The sequence below is a fragment of the Oncorhynchus kisutch genome, linkage group LG15 (assembly GCF_002021735.2).
Source record: "Oncorhynchus kisutch isolate 150728-3 linkage group LG15, Okis_V2, whole genome shotgun sequence".
NCBI lineage: Eukaryota > Metazoa > Chordata > Actinopteri > Salmoniformes > Salmonidae > Oncorhynchus > Oncorhynchus kisutch.
The window spans coordinates 60,443,016-60,463,444 of record NC_034188.2 but is presented as its reverse complement, the minus strand read 5'-3'; the positions used below and the strand labels follow the sequence as shown (position 1 = coordinate 60,463,444).

General features: G+C 44.2%; 2 protein-coding genes across 4 annotated transcripts in view; one reads left to right on the top strand and one right to left on the bottom strand.

Annotated features, from left to right (window-relative positions):
* Positions 1 to 688: 688 nt before the first annotated feature.
* LOC109905618 (60S ribosomal export protein NMD3) lies at positions 689 to 14,304 on the bottom strand. Of its 3 annotated transcripts, none has more exons than XM_020503098.2 (17): positions 14,144 to 14,304; positions 13,124 to 13,214; positions 11,398 to 11,470; positions 11,118 to 11,252; positions 10,845 to 10,941; positions 10,651 to 10,731; positions 9,957 to 10,085; positions 9,763 to 9,853; positions 9,156 to 9,234; positions 8,690 to 8,786; positions 6,679 to 6,796; positions 5,709 to 5,854; positions 5,038 to 5,150; positions 4,810 to 4,882; positions 1,583 to 1,689; positions 1,316 to 1,386; positions 689 to 1,170 (listed from the first exon to the last, which is right to left on the bottom strand). In XM_020503098.2, exons 1-17 carry the CDS (start codon positions 14,144 to 14,146, stop codon positions 1,037 to 1,039), a joined length of 1,638 nt encoding a protein of 545 aa, XP_020358687.1. In that variant the 5' UTR covers positions 14,147 to 14,304; the 3' UTR covers positions 689 to 1,036. The 3 variants fall into 3 exon arrangements, with proteins under 3 accessions (XP_020358687.1, XP_031646547.1, XP_020358688.1); XM_031790687.1 differs by lacking the exon at positions 14,144 to 14,304 and adding an exon at positions 13,547 to 13,816 and having other exon boundaries at positions 13,124 to 13,265; XM_020503099.2 differs by lacking the exon at positions 14,144 to 14,304 and having other exon boundaries at positions 13,120 to 13,253.
* The window catches only part of ppm1lb (protein phosphatase, Mg2+/Mn2+ dependent, 1Lb), a 41,727-nt gene continuing 35,198 nt past the window's right edge, over positions 13,901 to 20,429 (top strand). Inside the window, exon 1 of the mRNA XM_020503101.2 lies at positions 13,901 to 14,863. Within this exon, the coding sequence (XP_020358690.1) occupies positions 14,465 to 14,863 (399 nt within the window). The 5' untranslated portion in view covers positions 13,901 to 14,464. The remainder of the gene's footprint in view (positions 14,864 to 20,429) is intronic.

The window sequence follows — 20,429 nt, the reverse complement described above, 5'->3', positions numbered from 1 at the left end:
AAATGTTTTGCTACCCTTCTGATCTGTACCTTGACACAATCTTGTCTCGGCGCTCTACGGACAATTCCTTTGACCTCGTGGCTTGGTTTTTGCTCTGACATGCACTGTCAACTGTGGGACCTCACATAGACAGGTGTGTGCCTTTGCAAATCATGTCCAATCAATTGAATTTACCACAGGTGGGCTCCATTCAAGTTGTAGAAACATCAAGGATCAATGGAAGCAGGATGCACCAAAGCTCAATCATAAGTCTCATAGCAAAGGATCTAAATACTCACATAAAAAAATAAAATATATATATATCTTTTTTATAAAATGTGCAAATACTTCTAAAACCTGTTTTCGCTTTGTCATTATGGGGTATTGGGTGTAGATTGATGACGATGTTTAACATTTTGATTTAATCCATTTTAGAATAAAGCTGTAACATAACATTTGGGAAAACTGAAGGGTTCTGAAAACTTTCCAGTAAGCATACAGGTATACCTGGGATATCTACACATACAACTATCTACTCATAGAAGGTGCCCATGCGTTCTCAACTGGTGCATTCTGCCACGTTCACCATGTGGCCTGTCCCTCCTGTTAACTCATAGGTACTATACTGAGAGTGAGATCCATGCTCATGGTTCTTCCCCACATCTCCACGTCTTTCTATTGGATGCAGTGTCTCAGAATGACAAAGTCATATTGTAACCAGATGAGATTTTATTTGATTTGGAAATGAAGTGGTTTTTCGAGTACATCACCACAACCCACTGCCTCGAACATGGAGACAGGGTAAAACAAGGAGAAGGGCAGGTTACCATCAATACCTCAGCAACCTTAGAAGTGACCAGTCTGCAGGATTCTGAGTGGCTGCTGTTGGGTGGAGACTGTAAGCAATGGTAGGTGGCATTGCCATTCTTATTGATCTACTAATCCCTCATGTTACTAGTAGGATTCCCATTTGTCTAGTCAATCATCATGTTGATGTTTGTAAGACCTGATTGGTCTGAACAGCCATTATGTGGTTGTAAGCAGGCCGGTGATTGGTCTATTCGGTCAGCATGTCGGCTCCCTCTCCTCCGGTGGCGTCTGATAGGCTGAGGTCCTCCAGCATCTCCATCAGAGAGATCCGAGGAGCACCCTCGTCATCCGTGTCACTCTCCACTGGGATCTTAGACGCATCTGCAATACGAAACAATACAACTCCATCATGAGGCTACGGCTAAAACTGGATAAATAAAAAGCTATGGGTGACAATTGGGGAAAACTGCCAGGTTTTCGCAAGAGGAACAATAAAGAGAAGCGGGAAAGCTGTGGTCCCACTCACCTCTGAAGATGTTGACGTTCTTTCTCAGGGCTTCGTCTTCCTCCAGGTCCTCTAGGAAGTCCTGGTATTGTCTGAAACAGGAAGAGAGGAGAACAATATATAAAATCACCGCCAATGTTGAAGACAGACACCGTTCACAACTTACAAAGTCATCACCTGGATAAAGGTGTCCAACCTTCACTCTTTCAGTTCTCTCCTCCCTCACTTTCTCTCCTCATCCCTTCCTGCTTCTCCTCCTCTCTCATCAGTTCCTTCTCTCATCCTTACCTCTCGTCTTCAGGCGCCATGCCCTCTCTGTCTTTGTCCATCTCCTTCAGCTTCCAGTTCCTGCGCTTCACCCTCTTGCTGCGGTTGTAGCTCTTCTTAATCAGCACCTGCAAGTCCACAACAAGCATGTTCAAATGGCTTCAATACATGCATTGATTTTGTTTTGTTATTATGTATTCTGCCAAATGCAGTTGGGCTTTGGGCTTTCATTTCAAAGTTAAGTGAATAGTATTTGGTCAGGCGGACAATTTTCCATTAGAGGTTTGACATTTCAACTCAATGCAGCAAACATAAAATCGAACCAACCACCAGGGGGCAATGTGAACTAATACAGACAGTATAGTACATGGTAAAAAGTTGGGTTGTTTTGGGACCAGGGTTCTCCAACCTCTTTTAGCATGAGAGTTACTTTTAGAATAATTAATGTTACGAGCTGCAATTTATTTGATAGCTTTCTAACAGGAACAATGTTCTCCTTTACCTCGTCCCAGGGTTCTTGGTGTACAAGAGATGTGTTTTCTGTCAATATACCTGGTAAAATAATGCTTGATAAACAGGATTTGGCATGACAGGCCCAATAAAATTATATTTTGTATTTTCTAGAATTCTGTTTTATTTTTCCTGGTTTGGATTTGTACAAAAACAATTACACTCTCAATATTACAAATATTCATAGAGAAACAATGAAAATGTATGTTCTCAGTTCATGGCAATGCTTAAATCACTTGAAAATAAAAGAGCCGCACACTCTAGGAGCTCAGATGCAAAAAATGTAATTACCAACGTTTCGACAGCCAAGCTGTCTTCATCGGGGTAAAATCACATTAGAAGACCATATGAGGTCTGGAAAAAAAGTGTAATTCCCCTTTAATTGCGCATCTAGCAAGTTTCTGCTGTTAGGCCTACTGCTGCAGCACATGTCATGGCAGAGATCACAAAACAATGGGCCCAATAGAAACAAATAATCAGAATTTATCATTCTGTCAGGTAAGCCTACTTTGAGGTTAACATTTAATAGAGAAGGTTTTGGGGGAAAGTCTGTCTACTCAACTGTATTAAAATGTGCACAATGTTGGGTTGAACCTCGAAACACAAACCAATTGAAAAAAAAAAAAAAAAGACATTATCATTAACATTGTTAACTGGCTACATACGGAGTGGTAGACAAGCGCGCGCACCAAACACAGACAAGGGGGCAACATTGCTGGAAATTAATAGGCAAGATATTGTGTTATGTTTGGCTTTTTAAGCCAATAGTGGCTAACCGGGTTGGGAAAATTTAAATGTGGCTTTGATTGGATAGTAGCCAGGTGCTTTATGTTTATGACAGTTTGGAATGGAAAAACGCATGTACTTTGAGAATTGATTGGAGAGCTACTCATATGTTGGCTGGGAACTACTGGTAGCTCGCCATCTACCTGTTGGAGATGTTTGTTTTGGAGGATATATTTTTATTTATTTATTTTTATTTTACCTTTATTTAACCAGGTAGGCAAGTTGAGAACAAGTTCTCATTTACAATTGCGACCTGGCCAAGATAAAGCAAAGCAGTTCGACAGATAAAACGACACAGAGTTACACATGGAGTAAAAACAAACATACAGTCAATAATGCAGTATAAACAAGTCTATATACAATGTGAGCAAATGAGGTGAGAAGGGAGGTAAAGGCAAAAAAGGCCATGATGGCAAAGTAAATACAATATAGCAAGTAAAATACTGGAATGGTAGTTTAGCAATGGAAGAATGAGCAAAGTAGAAATAAAAAATAATGGGGGTGCAAAGGAGCAAAATAAATAAATAAATAAAAATTAAATACAGTTGGGAAAGAGGTAGTTGTTTGGGCTAAATTATAGGTGGGCTATGTACAGGTGCAGTAATCTGTGAGCTGCTCTGACAGTTGGTGCTTAAAGCTAGTGAGGGAGATAAGTGTTTCCAGTTTCAGAGATTTTTGTAGTTCGTTCCAGTCATTGGCAGCAGAGAACTGGAAGGAGAGGCGGCCAAAGAAAGAATTGGTTTTGGGGGTGACTAGAGAGATATACCTGCTGGAGCGTGTGCTACAGGTGGGAGATGCTATGGTGACCAGCGAGCTGAGATAAGGGGGGACTTTACCTAGCAGGGTCTTGTAGATGACATGGAGCCAGTGGGTTTGGCGACGAGTATGAAGCGAGGGCCAGCCAACGAGAGCGTACAGGTCGCAATGGTGGGTAGTATATGGGGCTTTGGTGATAAAACGGATTGCACTGTGATAGACTGCATCCAATTTGTTGAGTAGGGTATTGGAGGCTATTTTGTAAATGACATCGCCAAAGTCGAGGATTGGTAGGATGGTCAGTTTTACAAGGGTATGTTTGGCAGCATGAGTGAAGGATGCTTTGTTGCGAAATAGGAAGCCAATTCTAGATTTAACTTTGGATTGGAGATGTTTGATATGGGTCTGGAAGGAGAGTTTACAATCTAACCAGACACCTAAGTATTTGTAGTTGTCCACGTATTCTAAGTCAGAGCCGTCCAGAGTAGTGATGTTGGACAGGCGGGTAGGTGCAGGTAGCGATCGGTTGAAGAGCATGCATTTAGTTTTACTTGTATTTAAGAGCAATTGGAGGCCACGGAAGGAGAGTTGTATGGCATTGAAGCTTGCCTGGAGGGTTGTTAACACAGTGTCCAAAGAAGGGCCGGAAGTATACAGAATGGTGTCGTCTGCGTAGAGGTGGATCAGGGACTCACCAGCAGCAAGAGCGACCTCATTGATGTATACAGAGAAGAGAGTCGGTCCAAGAATTGAACCCTGTGGCACCCCCATAGAGACTGCCAGAGGTCCGGACAGCAGACCCTCCGATTTGACACACTGAACTCTATCAGAGAAGTAGTTGGTGAACCAGGCGAGGCAATCATTTGAGAAACCAAGGCTGTCGAGTCTGCCGATGAGGATATGGTGATTGACAGAGTCGAAAGCCTTGGCCAGATCAATGAATACGGCTGCACAGTAATGTTTCTTATCGATGGCGGTTAAGATATCGTTTAGGACCTTGAGCGTGGCTGAGGTGCACCCATGACCAGCTCTGAAACCAGATTGCATAGCAGAGAAGGTATGGTGAGATTCGAAATGGTCGGTAATCTGTTTGTTGACTTGGCTTTCGAAGACCTTAGAAAGGCACGGTAGGATAGATATAGGTCTGTAGCAGTTTGGGTATAGGTGTGCACACAGTATTATGTACAGGTTCTTACCACGTCAGGAATATGACTCGGGTTCATCTTGTTCAGAAACTCGTCATTAACGTTGGAATTGGCAAAGTCAAAGCTAGAGGGAAACAAAAGTGAGAAAAAAAAACACATTTTCTCTCATTTCATAAGCAAAAATGTTAGGTATTGTTTTGATTATCATATACAGCAAGAAGTTACATGAATAATTAGGAGTTAAGAGTAGCTGTATAGCAGCCCATGACAGTCACCTACCCCTGCACCAGGTCTCCTATGTTGAGCAGGTGGCCCAGATGGGTGCGACAGTGGTACTGCTGAGCCGTGTCCATCTCTGAGGTCTTCTGCACCCACACCTCAGCCAGAGTGTGCTGGAAATACAAATCAGAACACACACAAGATTGACCCTAGCACCACCATTACTTCTATTCCTTTCCACCAAACAGATGGAGGGCATTTAGTGTTTCAACACCCTTAGATGGGTGAGGGGGATCATTATCGTTCCCATAGCGAGCCCATTCCCTGTTCCATTTCACACAAATACTTCCATGTATTGTGGAGGGTTTTTCTCTAATCGGATGTGCTGCTTCAGGGATAATGTAATGCTTCACTATTGATTTTTCTTCCGAGAAAAATGTTCCCCATAATTCAATCTGCTCAACACCACTTTCATTAAAGCCACAAACACACCAAAGCCCCGCAGTCAAGCTGTATCAACCCAAACAATCTGTCTCGCCAACACACACACACTAGAACATGTTTTTTCATCACATGGAGTGAGGGAAGTTGCACGCATGAACACACATACACACAGCATCTAAAGAAAAAGACTAGCAGCATTTATTTATCTTAAAATTGAGGTGTTCTTGCTAAATGGGCCACACTTCTGCCCAATTCCAAACACCGCCCATTTCCTTCAGAACTCCTACCTTATTGGACCTTATGCCTGCTCCCGCCCTCAGCTTCTGGTTCCTGATGACGTCAGTATCCATGACGATGAACTCCTCCAGTTGCCGTGGGCTAACGAGGCTGTTGAAGGGGTTGCGCCAGTATGTGCCCCCATCCACCTCAGCGACTGTTGGGTCAGACAGGAGAAATAGATGGTTCTCTCTATGGACAGTCCAGAGTTTCAATTTTGACTGCTCAAAACAGCACCAATCATATCCTACACTCACGCACACAAGATCAAAGGATTCATTTGATCTTCAATCCCCCTGCAGTCTAGTGATTTGGCTCGCATGGATCACTGTTCTGCCCAGAGGCTAGGGTTGAGAAAGGCGGCTCTGGCTCAAAAGTAGCCTTTCTTTGAACACTAATTAAAAACGTGTGCCCTGCCTTTCAAAATATCAGAATGAAACAGAGGGATTTCTTTTTTTTACACACACAGCAAGTAATGACAACAAATGAGTGTGTGTGTGTGCCATGTGTGGAATGCCCTGATTAGACACAGAGGGAAGCTGTTTAGAGGGAGAGGGAGGGTGATGAGCATGTGGTGAACAGACACATTGTAAACGATACTGGGTTCAGTTAGGTACAAAAGACTAAAGTCAAGTGGAATATAATGACATTCCATCAGTCTATCAAAAACTGATGCTAAAAATATGGAGCACATGGTCAACTTTTGATGCTTTATATCAAGACAAGCACAAACTCGTCCAGTCACAAATCCAATCACCTTCAAACGTTGAACTTGTCAAAACATCAACACTAATCAATCAATGAAGCAGAGCATACCTGTAAAAGCTATTTTTCAGTAGCCAGAATAGCATGTGGTGCATACTGTACTCACTCTGCAGGGTGTTGGGGTCAATGAGGTGGGTGGTGCTGGTGTGTACTGTACTCACTCTGCAGGGTGTTGGGGTCAATGAGGTGGGTGGTGCTGGTGTGTACTGTACTCACTCTGCAGGGTGTTGGGGTCGATCAGGTGGATGGTGCTGGTGACTCGGGCGCACACACACACCTGGCCCATGTTCCCCAGGCTCTGAGCCAGACGCGGCGACAGACACACCACGTTGTCCTGGGCAATGAGACAAAACAAACCAGGGGTCAGACTGATGTCTAGTCAGAGAGAACATTGGAACCTCCCTCCCATGTCAACCTCCCCACCAGATTATTCCCCAGAAAACCCACATCAAGCTGTACTACAGAATAGATTAACATTCAACGCTGGATTAGGCCACACCTTCAAGAGCAATCTCCTCTGAATAACAACAGAGGCTGTGCTGTCACTGCCAGTTTGGTTATACAAGGGGTCGGCTAGGTTCTCTTTGTTTTTATCAGCGTGATTACAATTTGCCTCAGAAACAACGCAAAAGAAAATAAGATTCTGATTAGGAATGCATTTCATTGATCTCGAAAATGTTGAGCCATATCCGTTTACTAAATAAACCAGTGCTGTAATACTTAATTCAGTCATTGGATAGAAATGAACAAAAACACATGCAGATGGAATTGGATATGAACAAAATTCCCTCTTCACATAGATGGTCAGAAGCCAAGCATCGATGCTTGTGTACTCAGTCTACATGCAGGAAAATAATAGTAGATTCATCTATCACATGAATACAACAAAAGAGCATTGACGAGAAACATTCACTCAACAAAAAAGCTTGAGTAAAGAATCCTGACCTAGACACACCAAGATCGAGTCGAATTTAGTTTTTCATTTGACAGTTCAAAAGCATCTTTTAAAACAACACAGTTCTATCCAAGGGAAGCTGTGTCTGTTATAATAAGAACAGGGAATCTGTAAAGGTCTGCCCTGGCCTGTTTGTACCTGAGCATTTGAGTATAGGTGCGCTCTGTTCACCTATTTAACCACTTCTGCAGGGCTGAGAACTGTTAAGATATACAGTGCATTCAGAAAGTATTCAGACCCCTTCCCCTTTTCCACATTTTGTTTCGTTACAGCCTTACTCTAAAATGGATTCAATCATTTTTCCCCTCATCAAATCTACACACAATACTCCATAATGACACATTTATTCCAAAAAAACAAAACAGAAATACCTTATTTACCGAAGTATTCAGACCCTTTGCTATAAGACTTGAAATTGAGCTCAGATGCATCCTGTTTCCATTAATAATCCTTGAGCTGTTTCTACAAACTGAGCAATCGGAGGCGAAGGGCCTTGGTCAGGGAGGTGACCAAGAACCCGATGATCACTGACAGAGCTCCAGAGTTCCTAGGTGGAGATGGGAGAACCTTCCAGAAAGACAACCATCCCTGCAGCACACCACCAATCAGCCCTCTACGGTAGAGTGCAAAAAGGCACCTAAATTACTCTTTGGCCTGAATGCTAAGCGTCACGTCTAGAGGAAACCAAGCACCATCCCTACGGTGAAGCATGATGGTGGCAGCATCATGCTGTGGGGATGTTATTCAGAGGCAGGGACTGGGAGACTAGTCAGGATCGAGGGAAAGATTAACGGAGCAAAGTACAGAGAGATCCTTGATAAAAACCTGCTCCAGAGCTCTCAGGACCTCAGACTAGGGCAAAGGTTCACTTTCCAACAGGAAAACGACCCTAAGCACACAGCCAAGTTACGCAGGAGTGGCTTCGGGATCAAGTTTCTGAATGTCCTTGAGTGGCCCAGCCAGAGCCCAGAGCTGATCAAACATCTCTGGAGAGACCTGAAAATAGCTGTGTAGCGACACTCCCCATCCATCTGACAGAGCTTGAGGGGATCTGCAGAGAAGAATGGGAGAAACTCCCCAAATACAGGTGTGCCAAGCTTGTAGCGTCATACCCAAGACCCGAGGCTATAAATATATATGACACTAATACATTTTCGAATAAGGCTGTAACGTAACAAAATGTGGAAAAAGTCAAGGGGTCTGAATACTTTCCGAATGCACAGTGTGTGGAGCATTTCACCTTTAGTATTTTTTGAGGAAGATGCTACATACCTTGCAAACAGGAACGATCTCAATGGAGTAGGTGCTCTTGTAGTTGAATGTGTTTGAGTGGATGTCATGGGAGATGAGGCGCTGGGAAGTCTTCGACCTAAACATGACAGAGTGACACAAAAAAACAAAGACAACAATATCTTGTCAGAGAAAAAACAAAACATTCTCAATCCTCTCCATGCTAAACTAAAAATAAATATATATGTCTATAGACATTGAAGAATTGTAGCACTAGCCACACAGACCACACTTACTGTGGTTAGTGCGGTCTAAGTCATCACTGTTCAATTCAATGTCAACATATTGTCCCAACATCAAATTAAAATTGCATGGGCATTATGTAATAACCATTAAGGAGCCACCAAGAGTCGGAGGACGTCACCTAGACACTGACCTCAGGTCAGAGAGTTGTCACTACAGGGCAACCTCTACCCATAGTGGAGGGTCTCTGGTGAACTGTTCCTACCTGCAGGGGACTGTGCACTGGAGGAAATCCACCATCTTCTGAGCATGCTGCTTGGTGGCATAGTAGAAATCAATACCCTCTGAGGAGAACGATTCAAAACAAGTCAGCCCTCAGTCAACAAATCCATCACAGACACACACACACCACACGCGACCTGGGTCATCACCATTCCAACACACTTAATACGACAGCCTCAGTAACACAGACCAGATGGGGACCGGGGGGGGTATGGCTGCCACATGTTGAAGCTTCAAGGCTTTTAACTCCGGCTAGAGAGGGGGGTAATTTATACTGAACTGTCAAAGGACAGCTTCTCCCTTACAATCTGGTCCAACCACACTGGGCGCTGCTTCTGAAATATCTCTCACTACACAGTGTGTGTGTGACTGAAAATAGGACCTGAGTCAAACAGCATTGTTGGCATGGTAAATAGAATGCTCAGTACTATGATCCTACCACACTGATTATAAACACATGGCCATGCCCTTCTAAAGCCCGGGACAGGAAAGCTTTATTAAGAAAATCATCAATGGTAAGCTTGCATGGTCTGGTGTCTCTTCCTGGATGAAACCCCACTTTAGAGCAGTATATTGTATCCCAAACCCACCATGGATCTCCTTGATGTTGAGTGCGTTCTGATGGAGTTTGTGCTTGAGAATCAGCTGCTCCAGGTAGTAGAAGGTCTTCTTGTGAGAAGTCTAAAAAAGGACCAGCCCAATATTAGGTTACCAACACAACATGTTAAAAATTATTGTTGTGGTGAGCAACATGTTTAATATAATTCTAAATCATCAGTGGTACCTTCTGTCTGACTTGCACCACAGAGTTCCAGAAGTCCTTGGCCTCGACACGGTGGCAGTCGTCACACATCTGGCCCTGGATGACAAACTCCACCACAAACACCTGCTGCAGGATGGCTCCGTTCATCACCTGGACAGGAAGAATCACACTACCATCAACCACTATTCTCTTATATGACTGACTCAGAACATGGTTTACGACTGTAATGCGACACACCAGGTAAATAAAACACTCTTTAAAATCCAGAACTGGGCTAGAAAGCTGTAACCCAAAAGGAACTGGCTGTGACCCACCAGTGGGTCATTACCCACCCGCCATTTGGGAAACACTGATGTGTAAGACTTTATTCATCAGGGTTTGGTGCTGCTATTTCTGGTGACTAAAGGGCATCTAGATACAAGATCACAGGTCTCACAAAACCCCCTACACTCCAGACAAAGCCCTGGGCCCTGAGGAACTGAGACTCCTCTGAAAGGTCATGAAGTTATAACTGCCACTGGCTAACCTTCACCAAATCACTGTGCTCTGAAACTAGTCAGCCCTTTATCCCTTTAGTGTCACCTGGATTAAATAATGACAACATGGTGGGACACATAGCGGTGGGACATGTCCTCCAGATCAGGTTCCTAATCCACACTAATCCCTTCTATTAAAAATCACACTCTCATGCCTCCCCTCGTCTCCTCTCTCTCACCTCTTTCTGTATGGTCACCTTCAACTTGATCCGCTTGGAGTGGGGTTCCGTCCACAGGAATCCAGCATCGATCAGACGCACCTGGATTGAGAGGTCACATGAGTTTCTGGGGTTAATGGCTCCAGCCCTGTTACATTTTTTAAACAAGTGTATCTTTGAATATAAATAGAGCAGAGTAGGGACGGGATACTCACTTTGGTCATGTTGCCCTTCAGTTTTTTAAGGCAGAGGGCGAGCAGTTCCCTGGACTCCAGAGCACACTGCACCCAGGAGGCTGGAGGCTGCAAGTACCTGCATGGAAGAGAAAGAGGAGCAATCAATCCATCTGAACTAATGTAGGAGCCATGGTAAGATCCCAGTTAACTGACTAACGATCATTTAGTCAAGTAAGAGCAATAGATAGAGATTTAAACATCTTAGCTGTGGCACTAAATTTGAGAGGCTTGTGATGGTGGTCTGGGCAGTACCGTTCACACTGCTTGCAGAAGTGCAGGTTGACTTGCTTGGGGATTCCCTCAGAGATGTCCACTGTGGTCCTGAGGCAAGACACACACATGTTGGCTGGGTTTGGAGGGATGGGGATGCCACAGGTACAGCACAGGCTGGGTAGAGGAGAGAAATTATTTCTTAATTAGTACTGTGTACCAACTGATACCTTTGAAAAAGCTATGAATCTACACCTTCACACTAATGGTAAAGGACAGATTATTTGTAGCATGTAGGAGGCTGATCAGAAATTCTACTTACATGTTCCCCTGACTGCTCGTAGCAGGAGCTTGCATGTACTCCATTATAAATGGCTTGGATGTAGCAGTGAGAACTAGACAAGACAAATCATATTGATGTTATGAACCAGACAAGTGTTTACTTTTTAGATTATATACAAAAACGTCATGATATTATCGACAGCTAATGTGTATTGATTATAGTCAATACATGGTAGCCAGCTATCTAGTGTACCAACTTTCCTGTTAACGTTATATACAGTGGGGCAAAAAATTATTTAGTCAGCCACCAATTGTGTAAGTTCTCCCACTTAAAAAGATGAGGCCTGTAATTTTCATCATAGGTACACTTCAACTATGAAAAAAAAATCCAGAACATCACATTGTAGGATTTTTTATGAATTTATTTGCAAATTATGGTGGAAAATAAGTATTTGGTCACCTACAAACAAGCAAGATTTCTGGCTCTCACAGACCTGTAACTTCTTCTTTAAGAGGCTCCTCTGTCCTTACCTGTATTAATGGCACCTGTTTGAACTTGTTATCAGTATAAAAGACACCTGTTCACAACCTCAAACAGTCACACTCCAAACTCCACTATGGCCAAGACCAAAGAGCCGTCAAAGGACACCAGAAACAAAATTGTAGACCTGCACCAGGCTGGGAAGACTGAATCTGCAATAGGTAAGCAGCTTGGTTTGAAGAAATCAACTGTGGGAGCAATTATTAGGAAATGGAAGACATACAAGACCACTGATAATCTCCCTCGATCTGAGGCTCCACGCAAGATCTCACCTCGTGGGGTCAAAATGATCACAAGAACGGTGAGCAAAAATCCCAGAACCACACAGGGGGACCAAGTGAATGACCTGCAGAGAGCTGGGACCAAAGTAACAAAGCCTACCATCAGCAAGGGCATTGAAGATGAAACGTGGCTGGGTCTTTCAGCATGACAATGATCCCAAACACACCGCCCGGGCAACGAAGGAGTGGCTTCGTAAGAAGCATTTCAAGGTCCTGGAGTGGCCTAGCCAGTCTCCAGATCTCAACCCCATAGAAAATCTTTGGAGGGAGTTGAAAGTCTGTGTTGCCCAGCAACAGCCCCAAAACGTCACTGCTCTAGGGGAGATCTGCATGGAGGAATGGGCCAAAATACCAGCAACAGTGTGTGAAAACCTTGTGAAGACTTACAGAAAACGTTTGACCTCTGTCATTGCCAACAAAGGGTATATAACAAAGTATTGAGAAACGTATTTTCCACCATAATTTGCAAATAAATTCATGAATTCTACAATGTGATTTTCTGGATTTTTTCCCCCTCATTTTGTCTGTGATAAATTACAGGCCTCTCATCTTTTTAAGTGGGAGAACTTGCACAATTGGTGGCTGACTAAATACCTTTTTGCCTCACTGTATATGTTTATTATTATTTTTTGTACACATGACACAGACAGAATTAGATACTATTCCATGACATCTCTGTCAGTTAACCATTATCACAATGTCACATCTCATCTGACAGACCACGCTCTGCTGGCAGTTCTCGTTAGCTAGGTATACAATTGGATTTACTTTACCAAACGGCAACCAGTAACTGTTAAATAGAATATGTTAAATGGCTGGTACTTGCTAGCCGACTAATTTGCGATGATCGCGACAGTTGTCATTACATAGGAGGCGCCGTGTTAAAATGTTTCGGGGCCCTTAATGCCGTTTCATAAAACAACTAATACACAATACATACTTACAGAATGTTAGATCATCTACACGTTGCGAACCTCCACGTTTCTCCAACACAAACTGGAAAGGATGAGCAGGATGATGACGACACAGTACTTCCTGGTGGCAAAAGGACCCAGTCCGTTCCTCTCTTTTGCCTGAGTGCAGTTGCTTCATAAACCATTTAAATCCCATACACACAGAAGAAACTGCATTATGTATGGTAGTTATGAAATTACTGAAAAATTGTAATAATCCAATGCATCCTTTTTGTTGTTGTTGCATACATTGGATTGGACAAGAAGGCAATTGTTTAAATCTAAAACAAATGAATGTATCAAAAGAAGATACATTTGATCGTTATCTATATCGTATATCTTCCTCTTATCTTTCTCCATTATCATCATCAACAACAAGAACACAACAAAGCAAAGTAGAATTTTACAATGTACCTTAGAGTTCCTAAACCTTTGCCTTATCTGTTTGATAACCGCTATGGGGTCTAGATGGGATATCGTTTTTTGTTTTTTACGTCAAAGTTGTTTTCGTTTTTTTTGTGCATTTTAGCTCACCCTAATCCTTTTCCTAACCTACATTAATTCTCCTAACCTGCTTCGAAACGTCAATTTTGACAAAAGCTGTATCCCTTCTAGACAAAACATTGGTCTGGACCTCTGGGCTTGCTGTAACGTATAGAAAGTGGGATCCTATTAAAGCAATCCTCCGTGGGGAGGACCATGCATCGGTCCAGAATTTACGTACGTTAAAAATAAGCGAATTTTCCAAACGCTACATTCAGCAGTATAAAGTCGCAAGTGACATTTAGTTTGTCCCTCAAGAAATATGATGCATGTTATCCTAAAAAAGCTTGCATGGTGCACACCTCACGTGCTCCGATCCTGCAAACCGAACGCTACAGTTTGAGGGCACTATTTACAGTTCAATCTCGCTGTCAAAGGTTGAGGGAGCATGCAGTTTGTTTTCAGGTTAGCTTTAAACGAGGTACTTCAAAGTGAGGTCTCCAACTGTCTGAGGTTATATATAGCTACCATTCTCCTTGCACGGTTGTGTGAGTCACCACATCATATGGAGAAGGGACAACCGCTGGTTCACGAGGTTTTATGCTAGAGTGAACAAGCCAAGGCAAAATCTTTCACCCCGAAGTGTCTACGGATTCTCCAAGACGTCAAGCAGCATTTCTACATGTGAGCTATCAGCGTTTCGTTGAATTAATTCAGCCTTTTACGCTGTGCTGTAGGCTACGCTTGCTTAATTTGGTTTCGCCTATTTATTTATTCCCGCATCGATAATAATGGACTGAAAGTCGCGGATAAACAATAACTACCTGCCGTGATTTCGTGTTTGTATAAATGATAGAGGATACGATGACACTGTTGTCTCTTTTGGGTCGGATCATGCGTTATTTTCTGCTCAGACCAGAGACCTTGTTCCTCCTATGCATAAGCCTGGCTCTGTGGAGTTACTTCTTCCACACTGACGAGGTGAAAACCATCGTCAAGTCCAGCCGGGATGCTGTCAAAATGGTCAAGGGGAAAGTGGCGGAGATTATGCAGAATGAAAAATTCGGGGGTCTAGATGTTCTGGACGCAGAGTTCTCCAAAACCTGGGAGTTCAAGAGTAACAATGTGGCGGTGTACTCCATCCAAGGCCGGAGAGATCACATGGAAGACCGCTTCGAGGTCCTCACTGACATCGTGAACAGGAGTCACCCGTCTATATTTGGGATTTTCGATGGCCATGGGGGAGAGGTAAGATAAATGGTCTGTTATCATTCATTTGTTGAGACCATACTTTTTGGGGGGATTGGTCAACACGTGCACATGCACTTTCTATGCATCAAATCACACGAATCCCTCTCCACAGGGACATGCGGGAAGGCATTTTACTTTGTGAAGTTGTGCCAAAAATAAGAGACAGTCATTCATGGTCTCACAAGTTTAAAAGACTTCTAGACATAACACGATTGTGTGGTATGCTGCAGATAAAGTCTCTAAACCGATTATAAGCAGGCTTGGTGGATAATAGGATTAAACTCATTCAAATGTGTAGGTTGATTGAAGATGGATGTGACAAGTGAGCTGAACATTTCCAACCCCAGTGAGAGATGCTTTCTGATATTGGTCATATTCTGGTCTGAATATGGTATGTCACCCGATGCCCATACACCTGTCACCCTCTCCATGTTCTGGTCATTCACTAGTCACAGACAAAGTCCTGGCAGCTGTAGGTCTTTCACTCCATGACAAGCATTCAGTGGCACAGATCGAACAGCTCGTCTGACAGAAATACACTTCCTACTCTCATCAACCAGATGTTCCTGTCGAGGGGAAAAGCGTCCATCCATCAGGCACTGTGTGTGTGTGAGAGAGAGGTGGGTAGGCAGTCAGTCAATGTAATTACACTCCCTGCACGAGAGAGAAAGTAGGATCCTGGTCTTGTTCCTTCTCAACCTGACCAGAAGAGAATGTGTGTGTTTTGTTAATGTGATGTTGGGGGGTGGCCGGAGGTTATTTCCATAGTTGGCAGGGTAACAACACTGATTGGTCATGATGGCCAGGCTTGCCTGAACAGCGACCTTGTCTCCGTGGGCTGCAGCTGTGGCCACACGGGCCTGACAGCCCAGTATTGACTGACGCCATGGAGCTACGTGAAGAAACTCAATGCTCCCCCCGCTCACACTGCCTCTCTCCCAGACCCAGTCTACAGGCTGCCAGTGTTTTTATAAGGAGCTCTACTGGTCAGGCCTGATCTAGTATGTCTAATACAGAAGTTGAATATCTGGCTTGATCCAGGCTGAAAGATAACATTCTAAAAATAGACAGCGATGGAGATGAAGGATAGCCATTCTTTTTCAGGGTAGAACTGTGGGTTCTAGTGCAGCAGCTCCCTGCCTCCCTTTGACCAAAACTGGTCATTTGTCTGGTTTTCCCTGCAGCATGTTTGAGTTTGCTCCTTAATTTCTCTTTCCCAGGATTCCTTATAGAGGATGGTAATCTAGGCATTAAAAGCCTTCCTCAGCTCTGTGTGGGAGAGGGTGTTCACTTCAGATTTGCTCATGTAGGCGAGGGGCTTTTTGTTGTTGGTGTGTTTTTATTCCTACACGCTTTATTGAAGTGTGAAACTGATTTCAGACACCAGCTATTCAAATGGGGCTTCTGTTACAGTATGTGATTATTTTATGTATTCCTGTCCCAGGGGCGGTGGGTAAGCAGTGCGATGCAGTGTAGCCAAGGACTGGAGGAGGAATCGATTTAGCCCGAGAATGATACATCGCCTCTCAGAGAGGAATAGCAAGCTGGAAACACACAAACTAAATGCTATAACTTGTAAGGTGTTAAGAATGAATAGTGATTCATGGCGTATTCGTCTGTAATATATCCATTCCAGGCTGTTCTGACTCCATGTAAACAACCCGACTAACGTTCATCTCTTGTTGATATGCTGTAGGGAGAGATGCTCTCTCTACATGGGTGATAGTCTGGCTGAAGAGTCTGTCTGATGAATAGACCTACTACTAGCTCCACACAATAATGTCTCCACAATAGAATACAAGTGACTTTTAGAACTCCCCTCTTAACTCCCAAAAACATGTTATCTTTTCTCTGAATGGCTTAATGGAGAAAGGGAGTTCTGATAATGATGTCATCTTTTTCCTTTTTGTGCTGATGCCCCCCCCCCCCCCCCCTTTCACTTGAAGGCTCTGCTGCCAAGTGCAGTTTAGAGGAGAGTGGTGTGGCTGCGTGTGCGTAGGCAGTTTCTGTACAGGAGAAGATGGAGAGAAGTATTGTGTTAAGAGGGATGAGAGGAAAGAACACAAGGCTGACCTTTTTAGTGGGGCTCCTCTTTTTTTTTTCCTCACTTGTTCCCTCTCTTGCTTACCTTGGCCCTCATCGGAGTTCACCTTACCTTCACACTAACAATAAAGGCCTCTGTTAGTGGAAAGGGCACCATTTGCATTTTAATCCTGGGGTGGGACAGAGTGTGTGTGCAAGAGAAAAAGAGACGTGGTGTGTGAGTCGAGTGCATGTGTGAGAGGTTCTCGCGGAGGGAAGCCCATTGCTTGCAGTTTTCTGAACCTTTGAATATTATAGCTGACCTGCTTTCGTCCTCCTCTCTCCCTCCTCTCCTCTCTTTCATCCACTCAGGTTGTCAGTGTGATTACAGCTCAGTGTAACTGCAGTCTGATTACTGGAGCACTCTGAGGTGCTTTCAATTGAACTCCTTTCATTCCCATCTGCATACTGCCATTTTTCCTCATTTCATCTATACTGTAGCTCCGGTGCAGAATGGCTCCAGTGTGTGTCTCTCTGCATCAGGCTCACGGTTCCCTCCTCATGGGAATAAACCCTCTTCAGCTGTTATGGAGTGTTGGTGGGCTCAGTTGGCTGATCTGCGGGAGTGTGTTATTCTGCATCTTACTGTGTGGAAATGTATGGTTGTGGACAGCTTTGTCTGCGGCGGCGTTTGCATGTCTGTCAGGCTCCAGGTGTGTGTGTGATTTGTAGTCTGGTTTAGATATTCAGCAGCCTGGGTCCCTCTTGAGCCCACTCACACTGGAGATGAAAGAAGCGGCATGACTAATTGCAGTGTCGGCATTCTAGAGGATGGCTTAGTGCGTTTACCTGTGTGTGTGTGTGTGTGTGTGTGTGTGTGTGTGTTCCCTCATGTTTTTGTGTGTATAATGCAACTCTAAAGTAATGGATTTCCAGAGGACGTTAGAGGAAGTAAACAACCAGCAGCGATGGCATGTTAAGCAGTGGAATTTCATGATATCTGGGCACACACCTGTTCCAGACGATGTAATTTCCTGCCAAATGTTCCCCGCAAGCCTCAGGCCTCCGAAGTAAAAAAAAAAAAGAGAATAATAATAATAATAATAATAATAATAATAAAAGAAATACACCATTCACTCTGGCAGAACAAAAAAAGAACGGTGCTCCTCTCATGGTTGTTCCACTCTGCATCACTTCATTCTGGAGGCAGATTCCTGGACCCACTTTTTTTTTCTTTTGGTATAAGCAGATGCTCAACATTTTTCAGCCCTGCCTTGATGTTGTGTGTTGTGGAAAGACCAGTGACCTCGGAAAGGTAACGTTGTGTAGGAAAAACCCCCGGGAAGAGATGGGCTTGGAGCTTCTTTTTTTTGTTTGTCATTCTGCACCGGCTGTGTGTGAAAACGTTGGTCTTCAAGCCTAGATCGGGTTTAGAGTTAAGACCAGAATGGTGCAACTGGCCCCAGAAGACTCTCACACTATGTTTGAGGAGCGGAATCCGTCGAGTGAAACACTTACACAGAATCCGAGTGTCACAATTCCCCCATTTGCCAAGTCTTTTCCTCCACGGGTAGTTGTATTTCTTGCAGTAGTAAACTCACATTGAGTATAACGTTTTTCTGTTTTTCCCACCAACATTATTTTCCTTTAAGCAAGTGCTTGTCCCCTAGCCCCTCTAGTCTTGAAATTCTCTAGCTTCGATTGGCTTGTGTGTGTGGTGCACGAGGAGCCCCCAAAAAGGCCCCAGCAGAGCTCCCAGCATGACGTCCCTCCGAGCCGTTCAATAATTCAACACTCCCTCTGCCAGCCAGGCGCTTCTTCCGCTAAAAGTCCAATATCTAAAAATACGCCATTCCACTGCCCCCCCCCTTTTCCTGGCCTAGAGGAGCTGGACTACTGGGTGTGGTTAGGGGTTCAAATAAGGTTCTACAGATTTCTAAAAGTTGAGACCACAGCATCTCTTATGCTGGCGGTTGTCTCTCTGTGGTGCTGTTCATGAGGCTGGCTGGATGGGCTGAGGGAGATGTAGAATACCTCTCCACATCATACATACACACACACACACACACACTCCTGTAGTCCTCCCCATGGCCTCTGATGTTCTATAGAAGCCAGGGGGTATATTCTGTGTTGCCAGGTCTCTGCTCTTTACCTCTTTGGATGGTGGGCTGGAAGCCCCACATCTATTTGTCCTTCTCTCCCTGTTGGGTTTTGGAAGGAAAGGGGGAGGTGTTGTGCTCTGTTTACCCTGTTCTTTCTCTGTGTGTGAATAGGTTATGAATGAATGAACAGGGCTAAATGACCATGTCCCTAGGGGTTATGGTGACTCTAGTCTTGGCTCCTACTGAGTGGACTGACGTCAGCTGCCTTTACTAACAGAAAAAAGGTGTGTGTGTTTTAGGCAGTGGAAATGGATGTCTCTGCTTGGTGCTGTTTTGGCAGTGGGGAGAGCAGGCAGAGGAATGTTGACACCGGGGAAGGAGAGGGCCACTCACAACCTGGTGTGTGTGTGTGTGTGAGATGCAATGCTCACTGGTCTACGTGTCTTTCCCAGCTGTCACATCTACTTGACTCCTCTTTGGGTGAGCTGCTGACCAGAGGGTTGGCACTGATGGGGCAGGTGTGTTCTTTTTTTGGGGGGGGGCTGTGTGTGTAGTTCACTCTGTACGCTATGGTTTGTGTGCGAGAATACGTGCATGGGTCTGTGTGTAAGCTATAACACAGGAGACTGTCTGCAGGGCCATGTGTGTTGGCTGATCAGACAGGAGGAACGCAGCACATGTGTGGCTGACGTGAGCAGATGGCTTCTATCTACTACAGCATGGACCTGAACTCTCCTTAGCACAGATACCGGGCTTCTCAAAGGATATGAGTACTCAATGTTCTCTTCTAATCTGTCATATGAGTGCCTAAACTCCTAGTGGGAGGAGTAGTTGTATTCATCTTAAGGTTAAGGAAGGGGTGTGTGGGTGTGGCCCATACTGGTAGACCTGTTGGCACTTTGCCATGCACTTCTGAATACGGCCCTCTGAGATTTATGACCCGTACTGAGGCTTTTTCATTCATCTTTTTTTTGTTGTGCGTGTGAGAGATGGTTTGTGGTGTATGTGACCACTAGTGCACTGAGGCCTGAGCTGTAAAACTCCCTCTTAGTTAGACCAGACTCTGAGTTTAGAGAATAACCATGATAAAGTTCTGGCTTGGCTGAGTCGGTTTGTATCCTCATACATACTTCTGAATCCATGCTCACTGAGTCTCCCATAGGCAAGCAAGCATTTCCGTTAAGCTTGACCGCCTGCCTGACTGGTTATTTTACTCACTGTAGGTCACCTCATATGAGCATCTGCCAGAGAGGAACTCATTATAAGGTAATATACCTTTTTTCTTGGAATTTCCCTGGATATTTCCTATGTGGAGACCGGAACGCTAGGTGGAGTGTGGAGCTGAGGGGGATGGATTATGAGTGATGGGCTGGGGTTCAGGGCCGAGCTGCTAAATTGATTAGTGAGGTAGGGGATGGCGTATAGTGACTGGCTAATGG